The 24,306-nt window shown below is 40.5% G+C and overlaps 1 protein-coding gene across 1 annotated transcript in view; it reads left to right on the top strand.

Annotated features, from left to right (window-relative positions):
* CTNNAL1 (catenin alpha like 1) overlaps positions 1-24,306 on the top strand; it is a 59,321-nt gene that overhangs the window by 19,668 nt on the left and 15,347 nt on the right. The window contains exons 3-11 of the mRNA XM_040631685.1: positions 2,873-3,060; positions 4,707-4,826; positions 7,204-7,293; positions 8,314-8,484; positions 11,402-11,602; positions 14,050-14,136; positions 17,664-17,822; positions 19,996-20,088; positions 23,920-24,070. Of these exons, the coding sequence (XP_040487619.1) occupies positions 2,873-3,060; positions 4,707-4,826; positions 7,204-7,293; positions 8,314-8,484; positions 11,402-11,602; positions 14,050-14,136; positions 17,664-17,822; positions 19,996-20,088; positions 23,920-24,070 (1,260 nt within the window). The remainder of the gene's footprint in view (positions 1-2,872; positions 3,061-4,706; positions 4,827-7,203; positions 7,294-8,313; positions 8,485-11,401; positions 11,603-14,049; positions 14,137-17,663; positions 17,823-19,995; positions 20,089-23,919; positions 24,071-24,306) is intronic.

The raw sequence follows: 24,306 nt of genomic DNA, 5'->3' as shown, positions 1-24,306 counted from the left end.
CATAAGGAAGAGAAAATACATTTGCAGTACTATCCTGTATTTATTGAAAAAAATCTGCATATAAGTGGACCCACAGCATTCAACCCACATTATTGAAGGGTCAACTATATTGTGAAATGATCACCATAGTAAGTCTAGTTAATCTGTCACCATACATAGTTAAAAATTTTGTGTGTGTAATGAGAACTTTTAAGATTTACTCTCTTAAAATATCCAATATTTTAAAAAATACACGATACAGTATTAACTCTGGTTGCCAAGCTATATATTGATCCCCACAACTGATGCAGTAACTAGAAATTTGTAATGTTTGACTCCACCCAATTGGCGCCCCCCTTCAACATTTTTACTTGTCTACTTAGTCCCATATTTTTTTTTATGGGAGCTCAATAAATATTTGTAATTGACTGACTTTAGGTTTTCACATTAAGACACAACACTAATTACATATACAAGTTAAAAATGGCAACCACAAAGCTAAAAGGACAGCTTTGTGACTTTTTCAGGGAGCTAATTTCTGAACAGTCTACAGTTTGAACAATTTTATAATGTTAAGGAAGAATTTGACCATGTTAGTGTAACTAACCAAATGTTTCATCCCACGTAGTTAGGAGTTTAATGCCTGGGTTTAGTCAGAAAAAGGAAAAGTTACATAATGCCATATGTGCAGGCTCATATGTAGTATCTTTGAGGGTTGAGAGCTGTAGGAAGAAGTAACATTTTCCAGAGGCAGAGAGGAAACATTTTTATCCTCAAAGCTATTGCAAACTGATACTTTTTCTCCTGCCCCATTCTATGCTCATGAAGGTTTAATTCCAACCTTTTTTCTCTGTATATTTTGCTATATAAAATGTATTAGTAACCTATTGCTGTGTAACAAATTAACCCAAACCTAGCAACTTAAAACCATAAACATTTATTATCACACATAGTTTCTGAGGGTCAGAAATCAGGGAGTGGCTTAGCCAGTGGGGTCTGGGTCAGTGTCTCTCACAAGGTTGCACTCAAGGTGTCTGCTGCGCCTCTGGTTATCTGAAGGCTTGACTGGACTGCAGGATCTGCTTTCCAGTTCTCTCTGATGGTTGTTGGCAGGCTTCACTTCTTTGTTGGCTTTTGGGCAGAGGCCCGAGTTTCTCCTCATCTATGCCTCTTTGTAGGAATGGCTGCTTACAACATGGTAGCTGGCTTCCCTTAGAGAGGGAGCAACCAAGATGGCTACCTTAGTGTCCTTAAAAACCTGTATCAGAGGGGACATACCATCACTTCTGCTATACCAACCCTAGTATGATGTAGGAGGAGACAACACAAGCATTGGGATTGCTGGGAGCCATCTTGGAGGCTGGCTACCACAGACTTCCTCTATTAGTAGAATTTCAGCTGTTGTCATGATAGGTAACCAGTCCATATCTACAGGCTTGTCTTTTGGGGGGTTTTCCTGTGTTGTTTCAAATTCCTGTTGTCTGAAAGTAAATTTATCATCTTCCTTTCTGTGCCCTTCTGATTTTTTTTTTTTTAAAGTGATTTAGGTTCACAACCTTGAAGCCATTGTTTACATTTCTCTTTTTCTTATCACTGCCCAGGTACCAATTTTGCATTTTCTTTCCCTGGTATCTCCCAAATCGTCTTTTTTATATTCCTGTAGCTACCAGCCTTGCAAGATCCTTACTCCTCCATACCCGCAATTGAAATGCTGCCTGAGTAGTACCCTGACTTTGAGTCTCTCCTTTCTCCAGACTGATCCTAAATCTTGATTTCATTATGTCACACCTTGTGACCTGTCCATTAAAATTCAGGTACTTTTACTCAAGATCCTTAGCCTATGGGCTGATACCTTATTGGATATATATAATAATATTGACAAAGGGGTTTTTGTGAGAAATCAATCCATTATGCACTGAGGTTTATTTAGGATGTAAAAAATTATCTTGAACATTGCAAGATGATGGAAAGTTTATTTTTTAAATCTTGTTAAGTTAAGCAGTAAAGTTTGGAAGAAATTACAGCCTGGCTTCATTTTTGAGGAGAACAAATATTTGTATTGTTTTATTGATGGATAATTGCTATTACAGAAATCAAAGCATTTTGACAGCAACATTTTGATAGTGAAGAAGAGACTTTTTCTAGAGGGTTGGGCGTTCATTTGGTAGAACGGTTTATGCCGGGCATCATAAGAAGTATAAATTCAAACAGCAAGCCTCAGGGTCAGCCTATGTCTTGAGTTCTCAGGAGAGATACTTTTGTTGTTTTCCCACTCAGAGCCCAGGCTGCCCAACAGATAAACTTGCATATTATTTCCCTTTGCCTATAGATGATTTTTCTAGGCCCCCTTTTTACGGAGGATGCCTTCCAAGGGGTCCAAAGCTTTGTCTTCTTTCCGTGGGTGTTCATAAAAACCGTAACCTCTTCAGGCTGTGGAGATGGGCAGTGACAACCACCCCCGCCCCAGACCCCCTCTGTCCTTTCAGCCCAGGCCAGAGCCTTGGCATCTGCTTACTTCCCTGCTTGGGGTTCTTCTTTGGTTATTAGCTCTTAGGATTTCTCTTACTTGGTCTTACAGTAGAAGAAGGCTTTTTTAGATCATGTCGTTTGCCATATCACTGGAGGAAAAGTTAAAATATTTTGTGAACTTGTGAAGGCAACAAATTTCTCAAAGTTCTTAAGAACGTGCCATTATTTTGTCATTAGAGAGCCTCATACGATAATCCTTGTGCTCATCAAGCAGAAGCTGTTTCTTCTTCCTGAAATGAGACTCCAGAGCCAAGTGTCTACCCACTTGAGCATATTCCCTACTTTAAGAGTAGAGAAAAGTCTGGATTTTAATTGAAGTGCATCTTATTCCCAATTAACTTTTCACCCTTGCCTTTCTTGTTAGGAGAAACAATCGCAGCACTTACAGATATAAGCAGCTTGAATCATCCAGAATCTGATGGCCAGATCACAATTTTTACAGATAAAACAGGAGTTATAAAGGCTGCAAGATTACTTCTTTCTTCAGTGACAAAAGTGTTGTTGCTGGCAGACCGAGTAGTCATTAAGCAGATAATAACATCAAGAAATAAGGTACTTGTCTTTCTCATGTTTCTATATTTGTGTCTTTGGGGTTGTTCAAAAGTGTTTTTTAGGTTAATTACAGGTAATTTGGCAATGCTTGTCAATTTCAGTTTTTTATACCTCTAGTTGTCTGTAGTTTTAAAAGTGATATTTCTTCTGCACCTATAATTCCTAAACAATGTGTGTGCTGAGTCTAAACATTTACATGTAAATAGTATTTTTTCTCAGGAAATTGTTATCTACTTGTTGAGGCTTATTTGTGAAAGTTTTCATGTGTACAAATTTGGAAGAAAAGCCAAAACCCGTGACAATGTATGTAGTAGACACCTAATTAATAAAAATACCAAATTCCTCAGTACCTTTTTTTTTTCAGAGTCAGAGGATAATAATTTATAAGCTTAAGAAAAAAATTCAGTCATCTGAAACCGCAGTTATCCACACTATGATATTTCTGTATGCAGCATCCCTAGAGATTATGAATATCATAAAGCTGACAGAATAAATTTAAACTGTCCCAGTCTAGAACTTTTCCAGTCGCTCAGATAATGGTCATGCTCCCCCATCATCCGGGGAAGCCAGGGTGTGGACAGTCACTTCTTTCCCTGGATAATTCCCGAGGCAAGGAGGAGGGCAATCTGCCAGGGAAGGGATTGTCTCAACCGAGTTTTAGGACAAAACTACCTGATGGGTGTTGAGTGAATTGAGGAGTGTGAGTTTCAGGCGAAAAAGAAATTGGAGACGTATATCGGGCAGTGCCGGAGTGATAGGAAAAAACCCCACTCTCTTTGAAAGATGGTTTCTGCCCAGTGGTAGCAATCTGTCTTATCTGTGCTGGTCTCCTGGACTTCCTGAGCTGCCAGGGCGGATTAACGTGCCAAACAGCCATCATATCCTCATTTTCAAACGTAAACACAGGATATCTGTGTTTTCTTTACCTATCTTGGTCTGACGAAAGCTAATCCAGTACTATTATTTTAGAGAAAAGTATGAAAATATGTTTCTCATCTATTTACTTTTAATATCAAGAAAACACCTAACATTGTCTGTTGGCTCTACTATAGGTTTCTCACTTTTTTTGCCTCTGGCGGCCCAAAGGCTCTTGGCAATTAATTTATTCAACACAGGCAATTCCTGACTGATCCAAACTGTTTTCCTGCTCTTGAAGCACCACACCTTCCTTTCCACTCCTCACTGTGCAGGTGACCTTCCTTCCACTTTCTTGGGAAGAGTGAGTTCCCCCCAGTTCTGGTTCACTGAACCTTAAGGCTTCTGTGTATTACCTCTATCCTCCCTGTCTCCTTAGTTCTCTGAAGATTTGATTACCTCTTTCCTGCACACGTTCACCTTCTCCAGACTTTGCTACATAAATGATGTCTTCTCCTGTATATTGAGGTGTTTCGTGTACTCTTTTTCCTTTTAATTTTCAAGTAAGCTCAGGTCTCCCCATCGTAAAAACAAATTATTCGCTAGATGATTCTCACCTTTGGATGGGCTTCTGCTTCTCTGGGCTCCTCCTTCCCTGTCTTCCCCTGTGACGACGACTCCTCAGCTCTCGCCTAGAATTCAGAGTTTCTCCTTTGTCCTCTCTATTCAGCCTTGACATCTCAGTCTCTTTCATCTCTACACCTGACAATCAAATATTCTCTGTTTTGCAGGTTCTTGCAACTATGGAAAGACTAGAGAAAGTGAATAGCTTTCAAGAGTTTGTCCAAATATTCAGTCAATTTGGAAATGAAATGGTGGAGTTTGCACATCTAACTGGAGATAGACAAAACGTATGTGTTTACCGCATTGAAACATTTTCAAATACATGCATACTTTTTCATTTGGATGGAGGCATGATCTTGGTTTATTTGCTTATTAAATTTATAACCTTGGTGTTGAAAGCCTTTCATAAAGGAGCTAGGATAAAGTAAGTAAATCTACATGTCTTTTTTTTTTGCATACATGTGATAGTTAAATATGTTCTCACCACACAGACTAGGAAAAGGTCATATTTGCCTTCAGGGCTCAGATCTAATACTTGCTTTTTTAGGAAAATACCTCTTCTACCAGGGCTCAGGCAAATAAATTGAGTCATCATATATAATCTGTTAGTATTTTATTGTATATCTGTTTTGTAACTTGTTATGTATTATTCTGTTATTACCTATTTCTGTCAGTTTTCTCCATTAGAATCAGTAGTATTAAGTCAAGCCATTACTCATCTGCATTAGCTGTGTGTTAGGTACTTAATATACATGATCTCATTAATTTTGAAAACATTCCTATAAGGCGGGTATTGTTACTACTGTTTCACACCTGAGGAGATGGAACCTGAGAGGATAATAAACTTTCCCAAGGTCACTCATCTAGCAGGTTGAACTTCATTATATGTGATTTTGGAGCCTGTATTTTTTTTGTTTTTTTTTTTAAAGATTTTATTTATTTATGTGACAGACAGCCAGCGAGAGAGGGAACACAGCAGGGGGAGTGGGATAGGAAGAAGCAGGCTCCCAGCGGAGGAGCCCGATGTGGGACTCGATCCTGGAACGCCGGGATCACGCCCTGAGCCGAAGGCAGATGCTTAACGACTGCGCTACCCAGGCGCTCCTGGAGCCTGTAGTTTTTAACCTACACTGTGATATTAGTTCTTTATGGGTCTTGTTCCTCAGTTTAGACTATAAGCCCCTAAATTTAGGGTGATAGAAGACCATATTATATCTAGAGTTGACTTTTCTTTGTTGGGGTATTCATGCATGAGTTCATCTTGTCAGCAGGTTAGGTATATAATAAGGGACCCCTTGAGGTGTTTTGGTATAGTCCCATAGGCTATCATTTTCGTGTTGGCCATGAACTTTCCTGGCTGTAGCTGGAGTTGAAAGATGGGTATTGGCCTGGAAAGTGACAGGCTGGTTTGTATGGTTCACCTAGTGCTTCTTGGACCATCTGGGTTTTATGGAGGCCTCTCTTTGTCCTGTGGACTAGCCCTCTAACAGATTGAGATGGCATCTTTTTCACTCATTTGTTATCACCATACAAGAGATGATGTCGTGTATGGCGTACAACTCACAAATGGAAAGACTGACTAATGTGACAGGTGAAAATTTTGTGTGATTCAAATTTCAGTGTCCATAAGTAAAGTTTTGTTGGGCCACAGCCATGCTAGTTTGTTTATGGATTGTCTCAGCGTGGCTTTCACACTGCAATGGCAGAGTTAAGTAGTTGTTTCAGACACTGACCCAGAAAGCCTGAAAAATTTATCTGGCTTTTTGTTGAAAATGGCTGCTGACCTCTGATTTAGATGGCCATCATCAAATTATTATGAGAGTATTGGGTTCTAGATTTGATCACAATATTTAGGTACTTTCTGTAATAGCACATATTCTATCAAGGGCTCTATGAAGAGCAACTAAAAGAAAAAAATTCAAAGCATGGTGCCTGCCCCAGACCTCATAATCTAGTTGGAGAAAATGATAGACCCGAGAAACATCTTAAGAATATTTCAGAGCAGCATATTGGTTAAGTTTAACCGGACATGGTCTCTGAAAGAGTAGACATCTAAGTATCTAAGTGGAAGGAAATAATAGCCCAAAAATGCTTGATAAATAGGTCACTCTTAACGGAGTAAAGCATAGGATGGTTGTTTCCGGTCAGGAGTGAGGTGTATCCACGTGGGCACGAGGATGTCAGGTGTGCAGACCACCAGCGTGCGAGCAGCGAGGCATCCCCCTGCTCCTTCTCAGTCCCTGGCTCTGCTGCCCTCAATAACGGCACCTGTTTCTTTCCACACATTGTGTTGATTTATTTATTTATAAAAGATTTTATTTATTTATTTGAGAGAGAGAGAGAGAGTGAATGCACAGAGAGGGAGATAGAGAAGCAGGCTCCCTGCTGAGCAGAGAGCCCGATGTGGGACTTGATCCTATGACCCTGGGACCATGACCTCAGTCAAAGGCAGACGCTTCACGGACTGAGCCACCCAGGCGCCCCTGTGTTGATGTATTTAGATCAAAGCAGTGACATTTTATAAAACTTTATCCTGTTTTTTTTTTTCACTTTGTCACTTTTTAAACACTGTTACTTAATTGATTGAGTCTTGTTGCATAAATAATTTTTCAAGAAATTGTTTACAGGATCCTAGACTTCTCAGTGGTTTTATTTCATTTTTAGGATCTGAAAGATGAGAAGAAAAAGGCAAAAATGGCAGCAGCCAGGGCAGTCCTTGAAAAATGTACAATGATGCTTCTCACAGCCTCGAAGGTAGGGACGCTTTTGTTTTACCTGCTTAAATGCAACTAATTTATATGTTTTACATTTTTAAAAAGACTAACATGATAAATTGGAACATAGGCTACAGCGGTCAAATCTCAGTTATCCTTTAGCAAGAAGGCTAACTTCCTTCCCCAGTTCCAGACCGCAGTTAGTCTGCCAGTCAGCGCTGCGGGAGCAGCTGAGCAGAAGATGGTGTGTGAGGTGCCGTGAGTCGGGGCCTGTCACACACGGTCACTGCCTGCAGGGTTTGCCAATCTCGTCGGGGAGCCAACACATGTACTCTCGAAAAAACGAGGCAAGTTAGAATCTGTTAAGTAACAGTGGAGTATTAATCCAGCCTTTCATTTGTTTATTCTGTAAATTCATACTTCTAATTCCTTATTCTACTTTTAACAAAATTGTCTGTTGAGCGCTGGTGATTCCACACAGCAGCTGGCCAGCAAGTCAGTACAACTCAAGAATAAACTAGTCAACAGCTCATGAGCAGTTTATTGAGAATTGCCTTTTCTGCTCGCAGTATTTACTCTAGGCTGGGTTAGCGAAGCCACATAAACAGCGCCCCGGAGCTCGCCTGCAGGGCTGTGTTCACACTGAGGCCCTTTGAGCAGCTTGCATTCACATCACATCATTTTTAAAAAGTCAAAGATATATCCACTGTCATAGAACATGTGTTCATGTGTCCTCATTCTTTTTTAGTTTTTGCACATGGAAGGCAACATTTTAAAATAGTTTTAATCATGATGAAGATAGTTTTTTCCCCCCAAATTTTAAGTGAACTTATTGAAGTATAAAGATACAGTTTTGCACTCTGCCTTTTTCACTTAACCTTGCTATCGCTTTTTACTCATCCTGCTTCCACTTTTAGTGAGGAGAAGCAGCTGAGTGAGCCAGGGACCCAGGAGATTTTGGTAAAGAACCATTTTTATTAGCATGACATGTTCTCTGTAAGATTTTGTGTATTATGGTATGGTATTTTTATTGAAATAAAAATTTTCAATTGTTTTGAAGACATGTCTCAGGCATCCCAACTGCGAATCAGCCCATAAAAACAAAGAGGGAGTATTTGACCGAATGAAAGTGGCATTAGATAAGGTGATTGAAATCGTGACTGACTGCAAACCAAGTGGAGAGACTGACATTTCATCTGTCAGTATTTTTACTGGAATTAAAGAATTCAAGGTAAGAATAGAGAGAATATATATATTTTTTTCCTTTCCGTAGCAGAGGAACATCTTCAGACGTAGTATCCATGTTTTGGTATAATATTTTAGGATAGATGCTTCCCAAAAGCGGATATTTTTCTGTAAGACAGTGCTACTCTGTAAAAACTTAATATTCAGTAACATTTAGTTTAGTGTCGTTTGTATGGAGGACGTTGGTCTGGGATTATGGTAGCTACCCTGGCCCTGTGTTGCTGCACGGTTCAGCGGAAGCCTCCTGTCCTCCGTTCAGAAAGGTGTTCCCTGCCCAGTCTTTTGAGCAGTGCTGTGCTATCCGTGGCTGATGACAGACAAATTGTTTCTGCTGGAATCCCTACTTTTCCCCGAGCTCTAGGGTGGATACTTTGAGACTTTAGTAATAATAATATTCATGTTAATTACAATCTAGAATGAACACTAATACATGCTAACATGTATTGTTGAGCATTTACTCTGTGCCAACCCTGTTCTGAATGCTTTAAATGTAGGTACATGTAAAATCCTATAAGAACTATTGCTACTGTACTGTTGAGGAGACTGAGAAATAGAGATTAAGTGATTTGCTAGTGAGGAAGTGCCAGAGTTAGGATTAGAAACCAAGCAGTCTGACTCTGAATCCCCCCCGTTTTCAGGCAGAACTTCTCATGGGAGGTCAGAGAGCTGTTGAAGCTGCCCTCTGGGTCAGAGCGGGGTCTGATTGAGGAGGGCCCTAGCAAATCATCTAGTCCAACACCTCATTTAACAGCTGGGAAGACTAGGGCCCTTGGAAGTTATCTAATAGGCTAAGGGCTGCAACGAGGTGGCATTCCTTCCATCTTTTTAATTCCTACTTAGGTAGGAACATGGGGTGAAAGAAAGTCATGGAAAGAACAGTTATTTTTAGGGGCCGGTTGTCTTCATGAATATTATCTAATTTAAACTAACTTCCCTTTAGGTGGGTACTGTTATCATTATGTTTTTGAGGAGGAAAGCTAGAAAGTGGTGGAACCCCCCCCCCCCCTTTAGAACCAGGACACACTAATCCAAAGTCCACGACCTTTCAGTTTATGCCTGTGGGTTTGCTTGTATGCTGCCGGTCCTGCCCTAAATCTCTCTCTGAGGGGAAAGAAGCTACAAAGACCAGTCATTGTTTTAGAGTTTTTATTGCCTAAGGGATCTTAGAGATTATTTTTCTAATCCCCTCTTTTTATAAAGGCTGAGGGGGAGATGTCTTCTCAAGGGTTAAAGGATAATTAGGGAAACAAACAGGACTAGAGCCAAGTCTTTTGCTTCTTGGTGCTACACTTGGGTTCCAGGGTAACTCGGGGCAGTGCCGTGCCCGTGGCCGCTGCCGGCTGCTCTGGCTGCTGACCCTTCACCATCAGGCATTCTGGAGGGCAGAGTTATTATGAGTAGACTCCGTCTCTCCGTCAATGGGTATCTTTTTGGCATCTTACCATTTTTACTGGTGAAGAGATAATCTGTAGACGGAAACTGGATATTTTACTGTGCTTGGTACTGTGAATATGTGGACAAATCTTATGAAACCATATAAATGAATGACTTCTGAAAAAACTACTCAGTTGCTGTTTAAAAGCATGTTTGTGTTCTTTCAAAGGGGAGAATCAAAAACCTTACATAAATGGTGTGTGGTCCACATGACTGATTTTTATGTTGTAATGTTTAAATTCTAAATTCTCAGATACTCCTTGTCAATTCCATACCTCACTCTTATCCATGTTCTTTCCTAGCTTAAAAATAAAATGCCTTCTAGCTAGAATAGGGTGGTTACTGGAGACACCTTGGGCAAAGAGGAGGAGGGGAAGCAAGACCCACTGTGGCCTCTTGACCTTTCCAAATCTTAGTATTTTCATGGGTCCTGTGAAAATGGGTCAGATGTAAGGATTAACTTGAAACTGTCTGTGAAAGGACTTTAAAGTGCTAAACAAATGTAAGCTATTCTTATCAGCACATTCAGTGTGAGCACAGTCGCCTGGATCACCTCAGATCACCTTGGATCGCCTCTTGGCCCAGGTTGTTTCTGTGACCCTGCTCAGGTGAGAGGTTAGAGCCAGCTGAAGTGGCATAGTGTCACCTAGACAGCTGACAGAGAAAGACGCACTAGTGAATACCTGTCCATCACACAGCTGGGGAACTCTGAGCACAGGATGGCTCAAGTGACAGGTTGTTTGGAAACTTGGGGGGGTGGTGAGACAGACTGTCAGAAAGATCTATAAAATCAAGACCCTAGAGGATTTTGTGTTATGCAATAGAAATTTGAGCTTAATTTTATAGGTAGTGAGGAGTCAATTAGAGGGAGGTGGCAATATCAGAAGCTTTCCATTTCAGAAAGATGATACAGAAAGATGATAGAGGATGGTAGAGAAGGTTTTGGTCAGGGAGGTGCTGTCGGGGACATAAGACAAAATGTGGGGAGACCAAGTAGGTGACTAGGAGAGTTTTGCTGAATTAAGGAAGGAACAATTGGTGCCTTTCCCAGCCCTTCCCATACCCACACCCTCCACACCCTGTCCCCCTGGGCTCAGCACAGGTTCATATTTGGGTGGAGCGTCTTTCAGGACTTCGCCTCAGCATTTTCTCAGATGCACATTCTCTACCTGCGGGCTGGTTCATTTTCCTGCCGGTTGCTACGTGATGATGCTTTTCTGTCTTAGGATTTACTGATTTCATAGGACTGTTGTATTAACAGCTATTGCAGTGAATCTCTGCATGGCCGCTGGGGGCTCTTAAGCTGTGTGTCCTGGAGAAAAGAGTCCTCACTAGAGGTGGTATTTCCCTGGAGCCCTCAGATAGGGAAAGAAATTGCTAGTGTGTCTCTGGGCACTGTTAGAAATTGCAGCCCATTTGTTTAGGTGGGAATATTGACTCATGCGGATGGATATCCTTTCCGTTCTCAGATGAATATTGAAGCTCTTCGGGAGAATCTTTATTTTCAGTCAAAAGAGAATCTTTCTGTGACTCTGGAAGTCATCTTGGAGCGCACCGAGGACTTTACTGATTCTGCCTACACCAGCCATGAGCACAGGGAACGCATCTTGGAACTGTCAACCCAGGCGAGACTGGAACTGCAGCAGTTACTTTCTGTGTGGATTCAAAGTGTAAGAAGTTTTTCTCGTCAAAGTAAATCCCCCCAAATAGCTTTTTCCTAAAGCTCTGAGAATTGCGGAAGCTAACATAATCATCAGGAGTATGAATGTGGTCTGGAATGGGACAAGGATATCTCATCCCTTTTCTCCCTCCTTCTTGGCCCAAAGCCTCCTTCCCATCCAGCGCTCACAGTACTTGACATTTCTAGGCCTGTTGTTTCTCAGTTTCCCATCCTGGCAAGCCTAGACTCTGTACCACCATCATTATCATGAGTTCATCCCATAATCCCCACTCGTCCACCAAACTCACTTCTGGGAAATTCCTCCCCAAAATGCTTCTTCAGAGTGAAGAGCCAAGGAGCTGACCCCTACTAGAGGTTCTTGTCACCTGAATCTTACTGCCGGAGCCATTCACATGTGCTGAGCGGATACACCAATTTATTTTATTATTATTTTTTTAGAGAAAGAGAGAAAGAAGGAAGGGAGGAGGGGAGGGAGAGGGAGAGAGAAAATCTGGGCGTGGAGCCTGAGGTGGGGCTTGATCTCACAACCCTGAGATCATGACCTGAGAGGGAATCAAGAGTCAAACACTTAACCAACTAAGCCACCCAGGCGCCCTTACAGACACAACATGACAACTTAGATGACTTACTAAAGTCTAGACGCAGTGAAGGCCAGGGTGGATCCAGCAAGCAGGTAAAAGATTTTTTACCCGTGCACTGATTCCTGGTCTAAGATTGTGAGCAGCCATTCAGAGGCAGACTGCTGGTGCACATACAGCCTGGGGGGTTATGTGGGGCAGAAGGGTAAAGATGGACAGAGCTGGGGGCACCTGGCTGGCTTATGGTAGAGTATCCAACTCTTGATCTTGGGGTCATGAGTTCGAGCCCCATATGTGGTGTAGAGTTTACTTAAAATTTTTTTAAAATAAATTAAAAAAAAAAAAAAGATGGACAGAGTGGGACAACACAGAAAGTGTGTAGCCAGACTCTTGTAGAGAGTGGTTACAAAATCAGAAGGTAGAGGCTTGAGACTCTGGCCCCTACACTATTTATTTATTTCTTAGACCCAAGGTATGTCAAAAAAAGTATTTAATGTGATTTACAATGTACAGCATAGATGGAACAAATCTGAGAGCTATGAACAGAAGCTTTGGCAGTAAAGATGAAGAGGGGCGAATGTGGCTGAGAATAGTGCGTGAAGTAGCAGTTGACTTTCTTGTAAAGAGATTGGTTTATGAATGAAGAGTAGATATAAATCAAGATTTCTCTCCTATTCTTTTGCATCATGACAGTGCAAATGCTCATATTAACTGGAATTAACCTAAAGTAGAGTGTCAGAGCTAAAAGCAATATTTTGTGACTACTTTGACATATCTATGTGATATCTAATCTGAAGTATAGATTGCTTCAGCATTAAATTTTTAAAACCAACAGTCAACATAAAGAGCTTCTGTGAGGAAATGCTCTCTGTGTTGGAAATCCGAGTCTGTCCACACTTAAGTTTGCAGTTAGCACCTTTCCCATATTTCACAGGTGCTCAGATCTCTGAGTCTGCACGCCGGAGATATTGTTCATTCATTCATTTTTTTCAGCAGTTGTTGCTGAGCGCCTTTTATATGCCAGGCACTGGAAATCTCAAGACGAATAAGATAAAATCTTTGCCTGCAAGAATTTTGCAATGGAGAAAAGTGTGGGAAGGGGTAAAATAAGTACAGAAAGCTTTGTAAATGTCCTGCCAGAGGTACAGACCATGTGTTGCGGGGATTTGAAGGAGGGCGAATTTATATTTAGGGAGACGAATCAAGAAGACTTCTTGAAGATATTGACATTTGACTTTGATTTATCCATTCAAAGAACGGAGTACCTACTCTCTTCCATTTGCTGTGCCAGGTATTGTGTATTCATTGGTGAGCAAAAGAAATGGGATCTCAGCCTTCATGGAGCTTACCAAGGCCTAGTGGAGAAGATCGACTTTAAACAAAAATATTTAAAAAGTAAATACGTAATTGTAAACTAGAATGATTACTTAGAGAAAGATTGGAATGGGTAAGAAGAGGGCGTAAGTTAGATTGTGTGATCTGAAAAGGTCTTTCTGAGAAAGAGACATTTATGTAGAGACTTGAGGTAAATAGGATTTTAATTTTTAACTACATTAAGAGCAAAGAGATGAACATTCTGGGCAGAAGATAAAATAGATTCATTGTAGACATGATAAATTTATTAAAGAAATGAGATTTTAAAAATTCATCTTTTTATAGTTAGAATGGGAAAATATAACTAGATAGTTAAAATTCTATTTTCCATTTTAACCATAAATAGGTGAATTTTTAAAATCTACTTTTTAAATAACTCACAGAATGATATTAAACATTTATTATAATTTGTAGTTTAAGTAAAATTGGAATTACCAGATTAAAAAGATGATGTAACACTATATATATTTTTTTTAATTTTCAGCAAAGCAATAAAACAAAAAGTATTGCTGAAGAACTAGAACTCACTGTTTTGAAAATCAGTCACAGTCTCAATGAACTTAAGAAAGAAGTAAGTATAGTTTGACATTTAGCCTCCTTTATTTTTTTTTTATTTTTTATTATTTTTTTAAAGATTTTATTTATTTATTTGACAGAGATAGAGACAGCCAGCGAGAGAGGGAACACAAGCAGGGGGAGTGGGAGAGGAAGAAGCAGGCTCATAGCAGAGGAGCCTGATGTGGGGCTCGATCCCGTAACGCTGGGATCACGCCCTGAGCCGAAGGCAGGCGCTTAACCGCTGTGCCACCCAGGCGCCCCAACATTTAGCCTCCTTTAATGCTTTACTAATTTTCATGTAGAATGGTATATATGACATGCATTAATATTAGTACGTCTGTGTGCCCAGAAGATGGCTTTCCTTTTTGAAGCCCCATTTTTTTAGTGCCATCCTTCTCAAAGCTTGTACATGAATGCTCATAGCAGCTTTATTTATAATAGCCCCAAACCAAAGACAGTCTAAGTTTCCATCCACAGGGGAATCGATAAATGGATTTTGGTATCACTCTAACAAGTATTATTCAGCAATAAAATGGAACAATATCGATACAGATAATCATATGGCTGAATCACTAAAACATAACAGTGAAAGAGGTCAGACACCAAAGAGTGTGTGAGTGGGTGTGTATATATATAATTCCATTTAGAAGAAATTCTAGAAAAAGCAATACTAATTTGTAGTGACAAAAACGAGATCAGTGGCTGCCTGGGGGCAGAAGTTGGGGGTATTTACTGCAAAGGAGCATGGGAGAACTTTGGGGGATAATGGAAATGTAGTAAATAGTGATTGTGGTGGTGGTTACGTAGATATGTTTGTCAAAACTCATCAAACTGTACCCTTGGTACATTTTGCTGTATGTAAACTATAACCTTAATATAATCGATTTTTTTAAACTATTCTTTTGGCTGAGATTTCCCTGCTTCTTGCAAAACTTGGCCATCTCATGACTTGTTTATTTTTTTATTTTTATTTTTTATGTTCATAGCCACTGTATAGTAAGTACGTCATCAGTTTTTGATGTAGTGTTCCATGATTCATTAGTTGTGTATAACGCCCAGCCCAGTGCTTATCATAACACACACCCTCCTTAATATCCATCACCCGCTACCCCATTCCCCCACCCGCCTCCCCTCAGTTTGTTTCCCGGAGTCCATAGTCTCTCAGGGTTCGTCTCCCTCTCATGACTTATTTAATCACTCTCAGGTAATTGATAGTCACTTTAAGTCAGATGTTTGCCAACTACAGCCGGGCTGTCTGTTGTAAGTCAAGTTTCGGGAGACACAGTCCTGCCCATGTGCTTACGTATTGTCTACTGTTTTTTCACAACAGCAGAGTTGGGTAGTCGCAGTAGACCCTGTGCAGCCTGAAAAGCCTAAAATATTTCCTCTCTGGTTACAGAGTAAGTTTGCCAGTACCTGCTTTAGGTCATGAAACACAATCTCAGTTCCAAAATTTGAATGTTTTCTCCAGTATATTAATTGCTACTTCAGTAGTCATTCAGTGAAGGACTCACCCCTGTTCCCCAGCCCCCAGCCCACCTAGGGCTTTTGGGAAAGGTGTGGTCTCTGGTCTCTTCATACCTTTCCTCCTTTTCCCCGCTCGCCCTTAGCTTCAGTTCCTGATCTTTGCCAGGTGTGGCTCAGGGCCAGAAGAGAGGAAGTGGGGAGGTGGAAAGTTCTTTGAAACTGGTGCCCTTACAGGATGCTTTGGGCTCTGTTTAAGCTGGCTTTGTCTCTCCTGGATGGTTGAGTGTGTTCTTCAGAAGCCCTCCTGTGGGGCCTCCAGCTCCTCACTGCAACTCCCACACCACCCTGCTTCCTCTTCACTGGAGGCACTCAGTAAGCACCTATCCGCTCTCCAAACAGCTTCCTTACCTCTAATTCCTCTATTCTTTTATATTTTTGCGGACTCAAGGGTTCAAGAGAAAGGAATTGGGTTTTGGTTTTCTTTTATAAATTATATACATGATGATTTGTTTCGCATCTTACTTAGTACGGACCTCTGTTGAAACCTTCATTTTAACATCTTATTAAACATAGAAGGATGTTATGGTTTTCTTTGGTTTAAAGAAAGCCTATCCATTTTTTCCAGCCTATTCAGTTTTAACTAGATTATTGTTAAAATTTGACTATCAGTAAGAGGATAAAATCCTTTGGTGACAGACTCAGCTGCTTCCCACCAGCTTATTTTCCTTACCTCTGAAATGCGTGTAACAACATCAACCTAGAAGAATTTTTATAAGGATTAAGGCAGTTAGTGTCTATAAAGCTGCTGTCAGTTCGTTGCGCAGACCGGAACTTTGGGTTTATTCACCCTTCCTCCCTTAGGCGTGGTAATAAGTTGTCTCTAGAATCACTGAGATTTACGTGACCATGGGCAAGTCACTCCGTCTCTAAGGACCTGTTTCATAGTCTATAAAATAAAGGGCTGGCATTAGGTATTCTCTAAGGCCCTGATGGTTAAATAAAATCTTTTAAAATTCTTATGTGGCATTTAGTTTCCAAAGGAAAGTACATTCTAATGTCTTTGTTTCTGACTGTAATTATTTTCACTTGATTGCATGAATGTGGACTACTCTATTGTTAATTTTATAGAAAGTCCTGTAATTTGAATTGACATTGGATTATTTCCAGGAAAAAAAATCACTTCATTCAATAGGCTTCATTCAAAGTCAGATTTTCCTTAGAACAGTGTTATTAAAAGTGATCTCTTCCTGGAGAACCCCAGAATAACCCGTCAGATCATTTTTTTTTTTTTAAACAAAAGTCAGGATGAAGGGAAGATTTTGGAGTTAATAGATTTATCTGCTAAGGGTGGGCCGTGCTTAAAATCCATTCCAAGTCAAATACAGCCTCGGGGTTTTGGTTACCCTTTGTCTGTCATTTATCCTGTGACCCAAGAGTTGGGGGATAAAGTTCTAGATAGCAACTACAGATGGGCTATAACCCCCCAGAGAGAAGGGAGTATGTCCTACTTGTCTATGTCCAGCCTCTAGTACAGGGTCTGCCATGATCTAGGTATCTAACAAAATTGTGTTGAATACCTAACTGATTGAATCTCACATCAATACCTTCTCAAAAGTCTATTAAAAAACCTTAATGATCATGAACCGCCATTTGATTTTCCTCGTAGTACTCTGAATACCGTCCTCTTAATACTGTTGTGTTTCTTACTTCTAGAGTAGTGGGAGCATTTCTTAAGTAAGAGAGAAGCTGTATGGGCAAGAGCTGGTTACTAGCAGGATGAAAAAGGGACTGGCCACCCCACACTAGCTGAGCAGGTCATCTTTTGCAGACAGCAGTTCTGCCAACGTGAGGGGACTCAGAAGATGTCCATGTCACTCCTGCGCTGGGAGAACTGACAAGCTCCCCCATGCTGCACAACTTCCACTGTTAGCACAGGAACTGTACACTTTCCTCTCAGTGGATCAAGTGGGGACTGCTCCTTTTTTGTTTTTAAAGTGCTTGTGAGGTGCTTGATGACAAAACCTGATTGTTTGTTGTCTTTCTTTCATTGCCCTTCACCCCCCACATCTGCAGCTTCACAGGACAGCAACCCAGCTGGCAGCAGATCTGTTAAAATCCCATGCTGATCACGTGGTCCTAAAAGCATTAAAACTTACTGGAGTAGAAGGAAATTTAGAAGGTTTGGCTGAATATGCCTGTAAACTCTCTGAACAGAAAGAGCAGCTTGTTGAGGTGAGTAATAGGTTCGTTTGTTAAAGAAATTGTGGTTTCCTGATAGCCATACCATCATCAGGGAATATTAACACAAATAGAGTTTTTGGGTAACTTACATGAGCATTTTATCTGTCTCCTTTGGAATCTTAAAGATATAATGTTTATCTGTTCTATTCTTACAACAATCTGGCCTCTAAAACAAAACAACAAAAAATGCTGGAACCCACAGATGCACGTATTAATCTTTTTGTCCTTATTCTCTCAGAGAGGTTAGGCTTTGGAGTGGAGCGGTGGAGATACATCGTCTGACCTTGTTTCTATTTGAATCTCTGGGGTCTCAGCAGGAAAGAGATGGCACACTTGAATTAGGATAATTTAAAGAGGCTTTAATAAAGGAGCTGTTTACAATTGTGTAGACAGGGTTTGGGGGAGGACCATGGGAGTGCAGTAATTGGGGTTAGTGATAGCAGAGCTGGTACTGCTCATAGGCCCAAATTAATCGGGGAAAGGAGTGGTTACTAGAAACCAGAAGGGCATAGAGTCTTTCAGAAAGCCACCTTGAGAGATTCTGATTTCAGGACTAGATGCAGAGACAGCCCAAGGCAACCCTGCAGGGAAAGAGCATGAGAGTAAAGGCCCTTACTCTTTGCATTCCTGCTGGTCTATTGCTGGGGCTTCCCACTGGCCAAACATAGCTGGAGACCACAAATGTTAGTCTCCCAGGGCAAAGAGCAGGTTGAGAAGAAGGAGAGTGGATGTGGATGGACAAAGAAAAGACATTCAGCACGGTATTCCTCCTCTGAACCTCTTCTATTCTGCCCAAACCTCTGTTGGTGCTTCACCTGCCACTTTTGCTATAGTTTCAATTATTAATTGATATTCTAAGCCTTCCACTTATTGAAAACACCAGACATCTCTTAGTAAAAAACACATACTTAACCTACGTATAACTTGTGTATATGAGGTATAGCCAGCATGTATACAAAGGCACAGGTACGAACCATAGCGCTGTCTCCATATTACCTGCTGTGCCCGGCTCACCAAATCGCAAGGATTTGTGATGGTCAGAATCTAACGGTTAGAAGGTTCCTTCTAATGGTTACAAGGAACCTTTAGACTAAGTGGACTAGCTTCCTCTCCTTCACTTGCTTACATATGAAAACTGCTAGGGAGCATTCTTAAAATTACTGTAGATACATCTCCATTTTAAACTAGATTTGATGATTATGTTTTTTAAAATAGTTTTTTAAAGATATAATTGACATATAACATTGTGTAAGTTTAAGGGGTACAATAGAATGATCTCATATACATATATATTCTGAAATGATCACCACAATAAATTTCGTTAACATCTCTCACCTCAGATAGTTACAGAAAATTATCAAGGGAACTTGCAGGATCTACTGTCTTAGCAACTTTCAAGTATACAAAACAGTACTGTTAATTCCAGTCTTATATATTATATCCTCAGAGCATATTTATCTTATAGCTGGAGATTTGTACCTTTTGATCACCTTCACTTAATTTCCCTGGCCCCAGTGCCATTACGTTTATAAACCAAATATTATGACTTTAAGCAAACTTGCTACTTATAGGAATCCTGCAGCAAATATTTTAAGTGAAAAAAATGTTTTCTGTCTGAAGTCTCAAGAGTTTCAGTAATTTTCTTTGATAAAGGCTCTTTATCATTACACCAGCCTTGCCTAATCTAGTGTTATCTCCAGTGAAAGGCGTGTTAATTAATTGACCCCGAGGGGAAGTGTTGTTTGTTGATAGAATGTGTAGCTTGACAGTATAGCTGAGGGACCTTGGGCAAGTCGCTCCTCTGAGTGAAGTTTCTTCATACGTACAATGTGTGGGCACTTACTAGATCCTTTCAGAGATTCCTTCTGGTTCTAATATTCTGTGACCGCTTGCCATAATCAGATAAGAAGTGAGACAGAGAGACAATATGCTCTACCCTTATGTATTCCTGCTTTATTCCTAGAAAATCTGTTGGTGACCAATATAGCATTATAATAATCTTCTAAGTAATGTACAACTTGATTTAATAAATAAGGTTTAATTTAATAAGGTTTTAATAAGTTTTACGTGTAAGGCTTTATTTCCTTTATTAATTATAAAATGAAAACCTGTATTGCGAAGATTGAGAACATGGAGGTTGAACTGTAGAAATGTTTTCTCATAGGTCTGTCGATTGTTACGTCATATATCTGGGACAGAACCTCTTGAAATAACCTGTGTACATGCAGAGGAGACGTTTCAGGTGACTGGCCAGCAGGTATGATCAATAGCAGATCATTCCTTTATATTATGTCCTGTCTGAGTGTCAAAACAAATTGTGTGGAAGGAAGATGTACATGGTTCTGCATAACTAGAGGTCAAATCTGAGAGTCATGAAGAAGATTATGGAATTGTCATTGACAGTGTGCCAGAACATAGCTGACATTCCATGCTGATGCTGCTCATCTGCAAAACTGGAGACTGGCCCGTTTAATTGATGTCCTAGTTCATATTTATTTTCTGTGGAGCTGTTTGCAGTGCAGGCTGTAATGCCATATTTGAAAAATAATTTACCGGGGCACCTGGCTGGCTCAGTCAGTGGAGTGTGAGCATGCAGCTCTTGGTCTTGGGGTTGTGGGTTCTAACCCTGCATTGAATATAGAGATTACTTTATTTTATTTTATTTTTTTTTAAAGATTTTATTTATTTATTTGACAGAGAGAGAGACAGCCAGCGAGAGAGGGAACACAAGCAGGGGGAGTGGGAGAGGAAGAAGCAGGCTCATAGCAGAAGAGCCTGATGTGGGGCTCGATCCCAGATCGCCGGGATCACGCCCTGAGCCAAAGGCAGACGCTTAACCGCTGTGCCACCCAGGCGCCCCTGAATATAGAGATTACTTTAAAAAATAAAATCTTAGGGGTGCCTGGCTGGCTCAGTCAGTTAAGCGTCTGCCTTCGGTTCAGGTCATGATCTCAGGATCCTAGGATCGAGCCCCATGTCGGGCCCCCTGTTCAGTGGAGAGTTTGCTTCTCCCTCTTCCTCTCTCCCTCTCCCCCACACATGCTCTCTCTCAAATAAATAGATAAAACCTTTAAAAAAAATAAAACCTTGAAAAAAAAGTTAAGTTACCATTTATGGACCAAGCCATAAAAATATTTACATATTTTGACCTAGGATTCCCAAGGACATAAGGAAATTAGAAAAACAAAAACTAAAGCAATGTTTGTTACAGCATTACTTATAAGATTCAGTTGGAAGCAAAATAATTATCTTAAGTTAGGCAAATAGTATATTATGACCTTAAAATAATAATTATAACTAGAATTAGCAACATTGAAAGATGTGTTATTAAAATGTTAGATGATAAAAGCAGGATACAGATTTGTATACTTGCTACTATGTAAAACCTATGTATATAAGAAAATGAAGGGTGCTTGGGTGGCTCAGTCAGTTAAGTGTCCAACTCCTGGTTTTGACTCAGGTCATGATCTCAGGGTCTTGAGATCAAGCCCCATGTCCGGATTCTCTCTCTTCTTCTCCTTCTACCCCTCCTGCTTGTGCTCCCTCTCTCTCTCTAAAAATAAATAAATCTTAAAAAAAAAAATGACTACATAGGAATATGTAGAAATGAAAGGTCTTGTGCTTTTTTGGAAGGATTGTGAGTTTTTTCTGAATTTTCTGAAATATAACTTTGTCTTTATAATTTTCCAGAGCCTTTAAAACATTGATATCCCATTTAATACTGTCCCTGTCAAATTAATCTAAAGAGAAAAGTGAGGGGCAGAACTTCCTTTCTTTTTTAGGTCTAAGCTCCAAAATACAATTTACCAGGTGTTCTTGTTCCATTTATCATGGTCAGCCAGAGGACGTCCTGCTAACTGCGGTATAAGATTGTAGATGCAGAGCCCTTGAATTTTGAGTTGAGAATAGCACAAGTGACTTAGAGACCATGGTGGCCTGTGTCCTCTAGCAGAAGCATGTAGAATGTTGGAGGGCTGTGTGCTCCCCTGTAGAGAACAGTGTCAAAGGCTTATCATGGAAGGAGGAAGTACATGAGTGACCCTTAGCAATGATCATCTGCTAAACATTTTATTGTAACCAGAGGATCTCTGCTTATTAAGAAAAACCAAGGTTTTCATATTTACTTGTCTACTTGAGATTCATCCTATTTGCCTTGGCTTTAAATGTATATCAGTAGAATTAAAGGGTTTGACTCCTCTGCCATATGCAATCAGCTCTTGCTTTCCTCAAGCCCTGCTTGCTATTTGGCTGTAATTCTTCACTTACTGTTTTTATTGTAGCAGGGATGTTAGGAATAACCATACTTTCTGCCCCAGGATGGTGATAGAGCCTGTTGTCAACTTCCATAACCAGAGAAGCACTTTTTTTCTCATAGCCTTAGCTTTTACTCCTAGTCTTTGCCATCTGTCTCACAAAGGGATCGTTTAAGGAAATAGAACATGCCTCTGGGATAATTTGTATTTATTTCTGGACATCTCTACTTTAGCTATGTCATTTTTATATTTCCTTTAGGATGTTAGATCCCATCCAGGGCACAGCGTAACAGTTTGTACAGCATACAATGGCTCCTGGTGGAGAGGGGAGTCACACTGAAATCTAGCTTGTAGTTCTCTGGTGAGCCCATGTGCCCACCTTCCCTGAAGATGGGGAACCTTGTTTTGCACATGAAGCTGCCACCTACTTGTCAAGCCCTGTGCCCATGTGACTCTGCCCATGCAGGAGGAGCATGTAGCTCAAATTCCCTTAAGGTAGCATGACGTGGACCGTATCAGTCTTCTGAAAGCTTTCCAGTGACTTCCTGTCTCACAGTAAAGTCCAGTCCTTACTGTGTATGTTCCTCATCACATGGCATCTGGTGACCTTCCTTTTTTTCATGTCAGTCCAGTCACACTGGCCTACTGGCTGGTCCTTGACCACCCTAGAAGTGCTCCCACCTTATCCCACATGACTCTCCCTAGATTTCCTTGTGCCCCCCACCCCCACTGGCCTTCTTTAGTTCTTTGCTTTTACATGCTACCTTTTCTGTGACCACCTAATACCCTCTCTCCTCCTTACCCTTTATTTTTTTTTTTTTTTTTTTTAAGATTTTATTTATTTATGTGACAGAGAGACAGCCAGCGAGAGAGGGAACACAGCAGGGGGAGTGGGAGAGGAAGAAGCAGGCTCATAGCGGAGGAGCCTGATGTGGGACTCGATCCCGGAACGCCAGAATCACGCCCTGAGCCGAAGGCAGACGCTTTAACGACTGCGCTACCCAGGAGCCCCATTACCCTTTATTTTTATACATATAATTTATCATAATTTACAGTATCTTATCATTTACTTGTATGTCTCCCTCCATGCTAATGTGAGCCCCATGGAGACAGGCGTCTTTATCTGTTTCACTCAGCTATTTCCCCAGCTCCTGGAACATGGGTACGGTGCCTGGCACAGAGAGGATGAATGAATAACTGTGTATTAGTTACTTGGTATCCCTGAGCCTCCGTTCCTCTTTCCATAATGGGAATAATGTATTTTGTTTGTGTGTTTCTGAAGGTTAATACTAGTGTAGATCAAGCCTCTAAGACAGTATCTTGAGAATGTATCTGCCATGTGTTCATAGGTGTGTGTGTATGTTACCACTCCTACCACTACCAATACTACTAGCCACCTACCACTGTTACCACTCCCACTACTCCTGCCGGTCCTGCTACTGCCACCAGCACCACTACACTGTGACTGCTGCTTCTGCCACAGCCACTGCCCTATCTCTTGTGCGACAGTGCACACTACACTGTTTCTTGTCTGAGTATAACTCTTTGAATTCTGCTGTGGAAATAACTCTGTTGAAACAGTTTTCCTGAAATAAAGACCATTGCTCCCTCAATAAAGGTTTGTATGTAATAATGCATGCTGTTTATTTGTGGATCAGATTCAAAGAAACGGTGAGTTTTGTGGCGTGTGTCTCCATATTGGCCCACATGGCACTTATGTGTGGAAAGCACTTCATAGTTGTTGGGTTGAACAGTACAGCTTAAGTTTGGTCTCCAATATGATGTTGAGAGCTAAGATTTTGAAGTGGACACCTGTGTGTGTTGTATTTCATTAGATAATTTCTGCCGCTGAAACATTGACATTGCATCCATCTAGTAAAATTGCTAAAGAAAACCTAGATGTATTTTGTGAAGCTTGGGAATCACAAATTGGCGACATGTCAACACTGCTAAGAGAAATCAACGACGTGTTTGAAGGAAGACGAGGTGAGAAACTGTCCGCATATTTAAATATATTGTTATTTTAATTAGCTCTATTAGATTTTTGATGTCAAACCTCAGTTGCAAAATGAATTATCTTGTTATAACCCAATGGGTTATTTTTGTAGTAACATATCTCCCACAGAAAAATTGTGAAAACGTTGTGTGTCCTTCCTTATTGTAGTATGTAAACAGTACAATTTATTGTACAACAGTGTAGTAGATTTCTTTGAATTAATAAT

This window comes from Ursus maritimus, unplaced genomic scaffold (genome assembly GCF_017311325.1).
Source record: "Ursus maritimus isolate PB19 unplaced genomic scaffold, ASM1731132v1 scaffold_17, whole genome shotgun sequence".
Lineage (NCBI taxonomy): Eukaryota > Metazoa > Chordata > Mammalia > Carnivora > Ursidae > Ursus > Ursus maritimus.
This window is presented reverse-complemented; position numbering and strand designations above follow the sequence as displayed.